The sequence below is a fragment of the Penicillium chrysogenum genome, assembly GCF_028827035.1.
Source record: "Penicillium chrysogenum strain IBT 35668 chromosome Unknown utg000001l_segment0_segment0, whole genome shotgun sequence".
NCBI lineage: Eukaryota > Fungi > Ascomycota > Eurotiomycetes > Eurotiales > Aspergillaceae > Penicillium > Penicillium chrysogenum.
This window is the reverse complement of record NW_026622749.1, coordinates 6,352,029-6,364,044: the sequence shown is the minus strand read 5'-3', so window position 1 is coordinate 6,364,044 and position 12,016 is coordinate 6,352,029. Positions and strand designations below refer to the sequence as shown.

General features: G+C 49.0%; 3 protein-coding genes across 3 annotated transcripts; all 3 read right to left on the bottom strand.

Moving 5' to 3' along the window:
• Window positions 1–2,766: 2,766 nt before the first annotated feature.
• Window positions 2,767–4,340, bottom strand: N7489_002527 (uncharacterized protein; the record flags this gene model as incomplete). Its single annotated transcript, XM_056708282.1, has 2 exons — window positions 2,767–3,912; window positions 3,972–4,340. 2 exons carry the CDS (start codon window positions 4,338–4,340, stop codon window positions 2,767–2,769), a joined length of 1,515 nt encoding a protein of 504 aa, XP_056572584.1.
• A 3,310-nt stretch (window positions 4,341–7,650) lies between these two features.
• On the bottom strand, window positions 7,651–9,018 carry N7489_002526 (SDR family oxidoreductase; the record flags this gene model as incomplete). The annotated part of the gene is made up of 5 exons (XM_056708281.1): window positions 7,651–7,969; window positions 8,085–8,262; window positions 8,315–8,504; window positions 8,552–8,691; window positions 8,739–9,018. The coding sequence occupies 5 exons, from the start codon at window positions 9,016–9,018 to the stop codon at window positions 7,651–7,653; spliced, it is 1,107 nt and encodes a 368-aa protein (XP_056572583.1).
• A 2,084-nt stretch (window positions 9,019–11,102) lies between these two features.
• On the bottom strand, window positions 11,103–11,733 carry N7489_002525 (uncharacterized protein; the record flags this gene model as incomplete). The annotated part of the gene is made up of 2 exons (XM_056708280.1): window positions 11,103–11,470; window positions 11,508–11,733. 2 exons carry the CDS (start codon window positions 11,731–11,733, stop codon window positions 11,103–11,105), a joined length of 594 nt encoding a protein of 197 aa, XP_056572582.1.
• Between the last annotated feature and the right edge of the window lie 283 nt (window positions 11,734–12,016).

The following is a 12,016-nucleotide window of genomic DNA, read 5'->3' as shown; positions in this document are numbered from 1 at the left end:
CCACGTACACATTTATCACATGAGTTGTTAGTTGTGTCTTCCTCTTGCAACTTGTCATTCCTTCCTCACTTACATTCATCATCAGTTACGTGGACCCTTCAGACAACCACATGACAACATATCCCTTCAACATGTCTGTCACCTATCATGTCTATCATCCATCACATGACCGGTCAGTTATGCCTTCCTCTTCTAACTTGTTCCCTGCTCACTTGGATTCATCATCAGTTACATGGACCCTTCAGGCAACTCAACCTCATCACAACATATCCCTTCAAAATTCCTGGGACCTGTCATGTTCATCATCCATCAGATGACTTGTATGCTATGCCTATCTTGTTTGTTCGTTCCATATGCTCACATTCATTGTTTAGACAACTCGACCACATGCTCCTTCGTCTTGCATCTTCCAATTTACAGGTTCGTTTCCGTTTTTCCCACCTGCTCTCATCCCGGCTCATTGCATTTTACGACTCGGTCAACATGAGAAGGGGCTGACTATACACAGGCATGTTTGCTCGACCACCTCCACACAACACTCTCCACTCAACCTGGGTGGTCCAGCCTTGCCGGGACACCAGAAAAGAAAAAAAAAAAAAAAAAAAACAAAAACAAAAAGCCTGGACATTTCGCCGCTTCAACCAAGCACCCACATTCAAACATCAAAACCAAAACATCCACTTCGATCAACCACATTCAATCAACACATTCAGTCAACACATTCAGTCAACACATCCAGTCAACCACATTCAGTGAACCACATCCTCAGTCAACCACATCCAGTCAACCACATCCAGTCAACCACATCCAGTCAACCACATCCAGTCAACCACATCCAGTCAACCACATCCAGTCAACCACATCCAGTCAACCACATCCAGTCAACCACATCCAGTCAACCACATCCAGTCAACCACATCCAGTCAACCACATCCAGTCAACCACATCCACAGTCAAACATCCACTTCAATCAACATTTCAATCGACATTTCAATCAGCCTCTTCAACCAACCGCTTCAACCAACCATACGCCTATCCACAACGCTTCAACTTTGCAAGAGGAGGAAAGAAACGAAGCAGTCTTGGTCGACTAGAGTCTCCGTAGGAGTGTCTCTGAAGGAGACTTCTCGACGGGAAGAGGTGCAGCGTGTACCCATTTGAAGGAGACTCTTCAAGACTGCTTGCGGTGGTGGTAAAAAGAAAGTTGTTGCTCGACATCAGCACCTGATCACCTTCCAATCAACCACTTCAATCAAACAACTATACGCCCATCCACTTCAACCAACTATACGCCCACCCACAACGCTTCAACTTTGCAAGAGGAGGAAAGAAACGAAGCAGTCTTGGTCGACTAGAGTCTCCGCAGGAGTGTCTCTGAAGGAGACTTCTCGACGGGAAGAGGTGCAGCGTGTACCCATTTGAAGGAGACTCTTCAAGACTGCTTGCGGTGGTGGTAATTAATAGTTCGAAAGTTGTTGCTCGACATCAGCGCCTTATCACCTTCCAATCAACCACTTCACTTAGAAACCTCAACCAACCACTCCACTTGAGAGCCTCAACCAACCACTCCACTTGAGAGCCTCAACCAACCACTCCACTTGAGAGCCTCAACCAACCACTCCACTTAAGAGCCTCAACCAACCACTCCACTTGAGAGCCTCAACCAACCACTCCACTTGAGAACCTCAACCAACCACTTGAGACCCTAAATCAACTCCACTTAAGAGCATCAACCAACCACTTCATTTGAGAGCCTCAATCAACCACTCCACTTGAGAGCCTCAACCAACCATTCCACTTGGGAGCCTCAACCAACCACTTGTCGACATGCGGACACCCACAAAGCTTCTCCTTCCGAGAGGAGAAATCAAACGAGGCGGTCTTCAGCAACAAGTCCATGCATGAGGGTCTCTCTACCATATACCCAGTTATCTTTACGATAGCCTTGCTCAATTCACACCACTGCATGTCTCACTTCTTTTCAGTGTAGGCAGAATTCCTTGTAGACATAAGTAAGAGCTGAGAAGTAGACTCATGTAGGACAGATAAATGCATCAATTGAAAATAAATCAATGCAACTCGAGAGAAAAAAACATATCGCTCTATACGCGACAATGTCACGGTAAGCCCCATTAGTAAATAAGTTGAATTTTGTACACATACCAAGAAATATTCCTGTGTTCAAGTGCTTGTTGAGACGCGCATGACTCGGGACGACTAGATGGGATATCAGCAATATTGACCAAGACAGCTATACTTGCTAAGTAAGATTGATGCGTCAAATGATATGTATATGGAACTTGGGAACTTAGTTATCAGAATTAATCATGAACGGATTTCGCGAATACCTGTAGAAAGTCCTGGATAGTTGTGGCCTTCGCATTGTCACCCTGACTTGCACCATATCGGATTGTTATTGTGGAGACGGCTCAACTTCCACGCTATGAGTGAAAATGTTGCTAAGAGATTACAGGCAATTAATATACTTCCTACCTCAACTACATGCATTTTACCTACACTTCTGGGCCTATGTGCCCAATGATCCCGACCACTGATCCATTTTTCCCTGGACTGTCTGCATTCTTATTGCCAGTACTTCCAAGTGCATCGTCTTGGTATTTGTTTCACCATAGTTCTGGGCTGACCAGCATAAAGAAATGCCACCGTGATGGCTCAGAAAGGCCAGGCTACCCCAAAACCAAAGTAGCGTACCTCCGTGCCCCCAGCCTCCGACAAGCCTTCCCCTTCCAGACAAGCAAAATTCCACTATAAAACACCGCAAGCGCCAATAACCCCACCGTTACGAACGTATGTTCCAATCCACTCCCTCTCAATCCACGGCGAAATCGCGAACGTCATCCCACATCCAATCACATTCCGAATCACGATCACTGCCGCCGTCGCCTCCCCCGCCAGGGAAGGATAACACTCACTCACATACCCCAGCGATACCTCCGCGCTGATCGGGAGCGCTGATCCAATCATGCCCATGCCTATAATCGGACCCGCCCAGTGAATCTCATTCGCCGCGCCGACGCCGTATAGGATCAGCCCGGCGGCCATGATGGGACCCGCGAAAAAGACGGAGTACAGCCGGGCCTCGGGCTCCATAATGCCAGCATTTCGACGGGCTTTGAAGACCATGAAGCGGTCTGTGCCGGCGCCGCCGAGGTAGATTACCAGACAGGCACCGATGAGAGGGGCGATGTTTGTTAGGCCCAGGGCGGAGGAGGAGAAGTTGTAGGTCATGAAGATTGTTGTGGATTCGTAGGCCATGATTGTTAGCCAGGCCACGGCGAAGCCATACATGATGCCGCACCACCAGATTATAGGGGAGGTGAGGAGGAGGATGGGAGTGGTTGCTGTTCGATAGAGGGAGGTCGGGACGGGGAGGATGGTGATGAGCTGCAGTTTTTGGAGGTAAGTTTTCGGGGGATCGGAGGACCGGGTTTCGTTTGGGTCGGTTTGCGTTTGCTGATAGGTGCGCCTGGGGAAGCCGGTCTCTTCCAAGGCGAAAAAGACGAGGGCCGCGACGCTGAAGAGGAAAATTGCGTAGAACCAGTAGACCCCTATTTGTACGGTCAGTTGTGCGGGGGAAGACTGCAGGGGAAATGATGACGGACATCTCCATCCCATTGAGTCTATCACGAAACCCGTCGCAATGGGACCGAGGAATGAACCCGTAGTAAGGGCAAGCGTGTATATAGACAATCCGAGACCTCGCTGGTGGATAAAGAACTGGTCGTCTACCGTCAATGCTGGAAGTTGCTCGAAGGGAGCTGCTCCAAAACCTAGCAAAATGCGGCTGCCGATAAATGTCGCCTTGGTTTGCGCTCTCGCGGCTACCACTTGCGCTGCTGCGCTGATCAGGGTAGAGACAAGGTAGACAGGTCGTCTACCGAACCTCAAAGCCTAGTAGCAGAATAACGTTACCATCCATGCATGAGTTAGCATCAGATAAATATATATACCAAGGGGTTAAAGACTAGATTTCCCAGACCCAGCATCAGCAAAGCCAATGCAGCGCCGATGTTTAGATAACTCGTCGACGCTCCAAGCTCGGCCATTACCGATGCATAAGTCACAGCCGGTGATAGGGTTGCAGCTCCTAACATGAATGCCCATATAAATACGATTGCCTGGGCAATATACTTTCTCCTCCAGCTCCAGTTGAGGGGATCGTCCGGGGAAGAAGTAGGACGGGGTAAAAGGATGATCTCGGCGTCGGTGTCCTCAATCAGGATACGGGTCCCTGGGACACCTTCGATAACATCACCAATGGAGCCCTGTTCATAGTCTCCCACCTCTTTCCGGAATACTTTGGATTTTTCGTCGTTCATGGTGCAAGTAGCAAAACAAGTATATCAAAGAAGCTGCAGGGAGCGGGGTTCCATTGCGAATATATACTTCAGCCTACATATCTACATACATCCACAAATTCCGCAAATCCGGCAAATACACGCGACGGCATAGGTATTAGAAGTGAGGAAATGTGACGGGAGATAACGAAGTCATATTACTGGAAGACAGCAAGAAATAAGACTTTGCAGTGGGGAAAACCCCCCGCCTCTAACGCTCAATAGCCAAGCAATGTGGAGCCGAGTTGCTGTACTATAAGCCGAATACTTCAAGATATGCCGGAGGTTTTGCCAACTACAGTTGGATGGATGAGCAACCCTGATAAACCGGAGATTATTCCGCTGGTCGGGGCAAGCCAAGTGTGTGCGGAAATCCCCCGACTCGGCAAATGCGGAGGAATCAATCGAAGACTTGCCGGTATAAAATACGCCTGACAAGTGTTCAAGATACACTTACTCCCTAAACCCAATTTGCTTTTTCACATCGTACGAAAGCCATGTCTTCCCCGCCTAAGTCCGACCACGCCAAGTCCGCATCATGGGAGAGCATTGCCCTGCGCAAGCGAACAGAACGGGGTCGAAGTTTCCCAAACAGTGGCTTCTGCCCAGTTCCATGACTGAAAACCCTCCAGCCACTCCGATTGGCGTGGTAGGTTCTTGTGGCTTTCTATCAGCGTCAAGACTCAACTGGACTAATCCCTCCAAAGAACGACGCTACCTCCCCCCTCACAGACTCGCCACCTCAGAAGTATCCAGCACGCAGCTCCTTACAGCCTTTTGCAAAAAAGCAGCGATAGCCCATCAACTCACCAACCGCCTCACGGAGATGTTTTTCGAAGAGGGCATCGCCCGGGCGAAAGCCCTAGACGAGCACCTCTAACGTACGAAAAAGGTAATCGGTCCACTACACGGTATTACCATAACCTTCAAAGATAGCTTCGATATCAAAGGCCAATACATCGATCGATAACATGACATTGTGTTTCAAACCCTTTTCAGTGAAATACCTTGCTCTATGATATCCTAACGGGGTACGGCGCGGTCGTTATCGCGAAGACAACAGTGCCACAAACAATGCTCAATGCGGACACGGACACGATCGTCTTCGGACGGACGTTGAGTCCGTATAATCGAGAGTTCGGTGTCGCCGGCTCTACAGGCGGCGGGAGAGTTCTCCTAATGTTAGGCGGGTCAGTGCTTGGAATTGGAACAGATAGCGCTGGGTCCGTTGAATGCCTGCTGCTGTGAATGGGGTGGTCGGGTATAAACCTAGCGGAGATCGCCTTCCACTTGGCGGGAGGCAAATACTGGGTACCGGGGCGATGGGGACGACAGCATTTGGGCCAGCCAGTGTCACAGGATTTCTCGGACGGTCTGTCCAAGATGTGGCATTGTTCACGAAGCTCTCTGCGGAGGCGAAGCCATGAAAGAAGGGTCCATTCATCTATCCCCACCGATGGCAGAGTTTGTCCTTACCAAAAGCACGGCGGCTTTGGATCGGAGTTTATTCGTCGAACGACAGTCCAGCTGGTGTTGAAAAGCGAGTCACTGGTCGGATGGGCTTTGGCCCCCGGCCAAGCTGGCGGATCTGGTGAGCCGTTCACTAGCATTGTAGATAGAGCCTGACCTCACTGGGGGCTGTCAAGCACATGGACTCTCTCAGCTATAGAAAACAGACAATACCAATTTCCTCAACCAATGCATAGATTCATGTTCGTATCAATGCTCAGGGCGGTTCCGAGGCGCTGAATTACCCTCACCCCATCATAACTGCCTATTGATGTAGATTATGGACACAATAACGATGGGCCTGGTACCTAATAATCAATATCTACGTAAACGTTTTGAGTAGTCTTTTTGGTGGTCTTTCTGGTCTTTTTGATTGCCTTTTATCACAGCGAAGGTATCCATACCTCTTATAGGCTACTAACTAGCAAGCAATCTCTCAGTATGTCAGCAAGACAGGCATCCATGGGAGATGGGACTCTCTCAACAATTAATCTGCGTATATTTTCTCAAGAGCAAGCATGACCCCAAGCACTCGTTCACGATTTGCGAGACCGGTAGAAACAAATCTACTTCGATCCGCAACAAGACTCACCAAATTGAGCCACAATTGCCAATCTGCCGGGGAGCGTATCTTGCTGGTTTTGTCCAACTCAAAAAACAAGTGCAAGTGACTATTCAGTCGTGCTCGCCAAAACCACTCCGGCAACTCCCACCCAAACACTAAGAGTAAGTTCCTTGTGTTCTTTATATCATCCTCTGTGTAATCTGTAATGAGGCAGACCCACTGACCGATTGAAATCGCAAGTTCTAAAGGAAGGTTGTTGAAACAAGAGGATTGGCGAAAATGCTCGATCTTCGCGCAGTCTATAGCTTCTCGAATTGCGGGCAACACAAATGGATTCCTATAGATATCCATCGGTGATGTATATAAGCGTCGATCAAAATCAGAGTATATTTGCCATAATTCGTGGTCCTTCCAGTATTTTCGACAAACTTGTACCAACTTGGCGAGGCCAGCATCTTTAAGTTTTAGACCTTCGACTTGGCCGACGAGGGCCCAGCAATGGGCATGGACGACATATCCTATTGTCTTGTCTTTGTATTCACGAGGCTGTCTTTTGATACTTGCAGCATAGAATCGAGTGAACACACGTCGAACACACGTCCGTCATATGGGAAATCCTTCTTCCCACTAATTCTCGCCTTCGTTGGATCATTTGGGACATAGTAACTCCCATTTAGATGTCGATCTTGTATCAGATTGATACCAGTTAAACGGTACTTGGTATCGGACTCTTTGATAACTATTTAATCTAGTTAGAAGAACCGGGCTAATTTGATGGGCGGCCACTTGTTGGGACTCACTAGCCCGACAAAGGCACGACCATAGTCGAGGGAAATTGATGGTAAAGGTATTTTCTACCTCTCGGGATGGTACCAGCAGATGTTCGAGACCGGGTTTCCAAAGACTTTTCCACTGGTTTTCCTGAAGTAACGGATGACCTTTCCCTGAATCTGGGAATTCAGAACGGCGCGTGTTTGGGATAAGCATTCCACACAAGAGATATGCTGGCTCGGGTAAAACACCCGAAGTAGAAGCATGTGGATGTACCATAGTACGCCGCACCATAGTGAGTAAAAAACAAAAAAAAGGAAGAAGCGAAGTGCCAACGGAGATGGTAATTAGAGGGGTTGTCCAATATTTAAGAATTTGCAGTTTCATAAAATGATATCATAGTGAATACTCGATTGAGAATCAAAGGGACATTCCAAGGTTGCCCTTTTAGGCGACACTATATCTGTATAAATCCTCCTTAGTATGAATAATCTTCTCCTGAGTCAGGCGCTCAAACACCTGGAAATACCCATACGCAACCGGGTACTCCTCTGTGAAACCAACACTCCGGATCTTATCCAAGCTCAGCTCACGGTTGCGACACAGAAAGCTCAAGCCCACTGAAAGGAAAGTCCAAGTCGCCTCGGGGATCTCGCGAGGGTGCAGACCGTACTTTTTGCACATCTTCTTGTACTCGTCCTGGTGTGCGAACCACCACTTGTCGATATCCTTCCAGCCCTTATCCTCGGGACTTGGGCCTTCACCCCTTAAACCAAAGTATTCACACATTTTGGGCCATACGAGGGCCCAGGACGCGGGAATGTCATTGTCGGCCGTGTTGAATGCCTCTCCGTGCCCCCCGGTCCGGCTTCTCGACAGACAGGTAGAGCTCCGAACGGGCGATGATATCCTGCGAGGATGCCGTGAATGTGTGGGTATAGTTTGGGTAGGATCCTGGAAAGACAACGGAGGCACCGAGGCCGTTTACATGGCGGTAAAGCGTCAAGTAGAGCGCCAGAGGCTCGACATATGTCATGCTTGTGGGCGTGGGGACGTGACCTAGTCACCGGTAATGTCAGCATGATCGAACCCAAGAAATAGGGGTACGCACCGATGATCTGATCCGGTCGAACCTCGCACCACTTCCAAGACTTTCCCTTATTGGCTTCCTTGATTATGTCGACCTGCGCGTAGTAGAATATCTCGTCTCCCCAGGGCGAGGGAATACGCGGATTGTCCTCGCGCAAGGGAGGATTGATCTCGATGTGTTCTTGGAAGCGAAACACAGCAACTCCATAATTCTGTGGCTAATCAGCCAGACATCGAGTGAAACCAGGTTGGTACTTACGTTTGTTCCAGTTTGGAGCACGAAGAACTTCATATTCTTACATAGCCGGTCGACAGCGTGCACGGCGTTGTATGTCATTCCCTCATTGATATCCCGGATAGCCATCACATCAATAGAGTATGCAGTTGCATTTGAGTAGGCTGGTATAGTTAGATGATGGCTCTTTGCATGTGATTCCCTTACTTACCAAGATAATACACGTGGGTGACATCTTCGAGGCTGGGAACCTTCTCTTGCAACTGACACAGCACTTTGTCAAGATTTCCCCGCAAATTCACTCCACAATGCAACTCGAGTCGAGGATCATGCGGTAGACCACTTTTCTCCAGAGGCAATGGCCTATTCGTCAAACCAATCACTCTGTCAAAGGTGGTGGGCGTTGGGTATGAGAGAGCGCATTTGGTAACAGCCCAGCCGGAGATACCGCTGGCCCCGAAAACCAACGCAACGTTCTTCGAATCAGCCATTTGCTTGTGTCGTTTGCTTCGACGAAATATTCAATGCTAGCGGGAGCAGAGGCTGCCTCTCAGGCTTAAACGACAGGAGGGCAATATTTAAGAACAGCATTCTCAGCCCCTCTCACTAACAGGGCCGTTCGCCAGTCAATTTGCTCCTGGAGAAGTACCACCGCGGTGGAAAGCAACTGCCCCTCGTCTAAAAAATGCCATTGGTGTCAACAGTTCGTTCGGGTTCCACCCCCAAGGGCGCCAAGCGGCTAATGAATCATTTCCTTAGTCCGTGTTTCCACGCACGTCGCTTCCTCCCGCGTCCTGGCCCCAGTGGAGCTCGTCGGGAGGGTCATGGCTCCATCGAGTATCTCGGGGCGGCTGAATCCTGGTTAGTTTGGACGCCATTGGAGGAACAAAGGCAGTGGATCAGCCGCGGTCCGCGCCAATGCCGACGGTGCAGCCCCTGTGGAGATTTAGGGCCGCAATAGAATGCCACTTTGAGGTAAACGGCCCCCTCCCGCCACGGCAGGCAGCCAGCTCGCCCGTCTCCGGCAGTGGATTCGATGGCCCCCAGGAGCTTGTTTCCACCGATCTACCCTTTTCAGGAGGATTACCACGTGCAATGGCCACGACCCCGTGTTCATCGTCACAGGACGCAAGTTGCTACCTATAACTCTTTCAACTCGAAGGTATTAGGTGATAAACATGCTCTCTGGGGCAATCAACACCTCAGTCGAACGCACGTTCTTTTTTAGTAGCTGTGTGAAAGATTACGGGCTATTTTACCACTACACCATACAAGAACCAATGTTCATCTTTGGGTCCTAGAGGGGCCATATTCAGAATTTCTTGTGCCGCACGAGGCGCAAACAAAACCATATCCACCACATTAACGAAGAACTGTCGCTGACTGTCCGTCTCCTGCTCCTTTCTTCTTCACAGATACTGTACCATCTAACAAGATGCAGGACGGGACCACTCTCTAACGACCACTCTCTAACGAGTGCTTGTGTTGTGTTTTGATGGGACAGGTAACACCCTCCGCCCTAATGGGGCCGAGACGAAGCATCCTGAAACTTTTCGAATGCTGAATCACAATCACGATGAGCAACGTATGTTTACTTCTTTCCAAATTAAGTAATTTGTCAAACATTAAAAACTGACGGGCGGGTGATCTAGTATGTTACTACCAGCGTACGACCAAGCCGAATTACTGCAGCCCATTTTCTCGTACAAAGTGAACGTACCTAGTATAGCGGGCATTGAAACAGAGGTCATACGGATATTGGCGGGGGCTGGGCACTCGGGGATGGGGAGCAGTATTCTCTTAGCCATACTCTGGATTATTCGGGAAACGCATATTGCAGGTCTACGATTTGAACATTCATAACTCAAGAAGGTGCGACGCTGCGTGGAAACGTCTAAACAAGAGCGTTATGAGAGGCAAAAGGACATATCGGATGAAGCTGATTTCCTCGAAGCACTTTCGTCTTTATATCAAAGGACATATCTACGATCGCCACTCCTTTAGTCAGGGCACGTCCTTCCGCTCTATGCTTTTATAGAGAGTGTTTGAATGGTTGCCGCTAAGACGGACAGATATGTCCCGGGACGGCAGCTGGCGGCTGATTCATTTTCCTCTCGCGTGTGGGCAAGTTAGGGATATTCCGAGAAAGCTCTTATTCATACTACAGTTCGCCGGATATAACGAACGTGAGATATCGGCCTGGGAATGTCACCATAGGGGGTGGGGAAGGGGCATCAGAATTGCGCCTATTTCTTACGGATTTGGGGCTTTTGTAGAACATATGCACCACGAAGACCCTGCAAGGGCGGTTCTTTTCGACAAAGCGCACATATCCTCGTTAGCAGCAATTATTCCAAGTTTGTACTTTGCAAAACAGGCTTGCGGCTTCCGAGTACATCGGAGTGAATATACAGAAAGCTAAAGGGGATGTTCATCATAATAGATATCACTCGCGTATGCTCACACCTGCATAAGCCTATTACCAAAGTACCAACTTCTATGAGGGTGGTTTTGCATACCAACCCCGAAGCTTAAACATCCTCGAATCATACATTATATACTCCCGACAGGCCGGTTATTGATGGGAAGGTAATTCGACAACTGGTTGTTGCTTTTGGGCATCGAGCTCCGACGGGGTTGCTTGATGCCCACTGTTTGGTTGCGGGAAGTGTTGTTGGGTCTGGTTTGTAGAAGGCGGAGGCATATCTTGAACGCTGTTCTCCTGGCGCTGTTTGTTTCGGCGGCGTAAAAGGAACCACACGAGCGCAATCAAAATTGCTACGCCAGCCACACCCCCAACAGTGCCACCTGCAATAGCCGCAGTATTGGTCGATGAAGCTGGTTTCGCTTCGCCTGTGCTTGTGGTTGAGGATGGGGTAGTGCTTGTCGTTGTCGGCGATGAGGTTACAAAAGTAGACGGAGTTGAACTAGGCGTGGGAATAGCTATATCTCATTAAACGTATATCAGCAATTGACTCACACCGGACAAGGGCAAGGCGCAAGTATGTACCGGAAGCAGAAGAAATAGCCATCAGCTGGTCCATGCTCGTTTGTAGATCAGACAACCCATCTGCACATCCGACACCGCTATTGGCTTTCATTGCAAAGGCATAGCTGTCTCGTTCGCAGCAAAAGCCTTCGTTTGCCAGGTCGGAGGTATTAGACGAATAGAGATCTGCCTTTTTATCGGCGCAGCTGTCACTCATTATATCACGGCACCCAGCATTAGACGGGCAGCAGACCACGTTGTATTGACGCCCTGGGCAAAACATATTTCCAGGACAGCAAGCATGGAATGGAGGAGTCGTTCCTCCGCAATCAGTTTCGGTGCTTAGACATGAGCCATTCCTGCGTATTGCATATCCGCCGGTGTCAGACATCACGGCAGCTCCGAAAGTGGTCAAACAATAGGTGTGACTGTCGGAATAAAAGAATTGAATATATGTATGGGCCTCTTAGCCAAAAATGGAAGAGGAGAGAGTCGGGAAG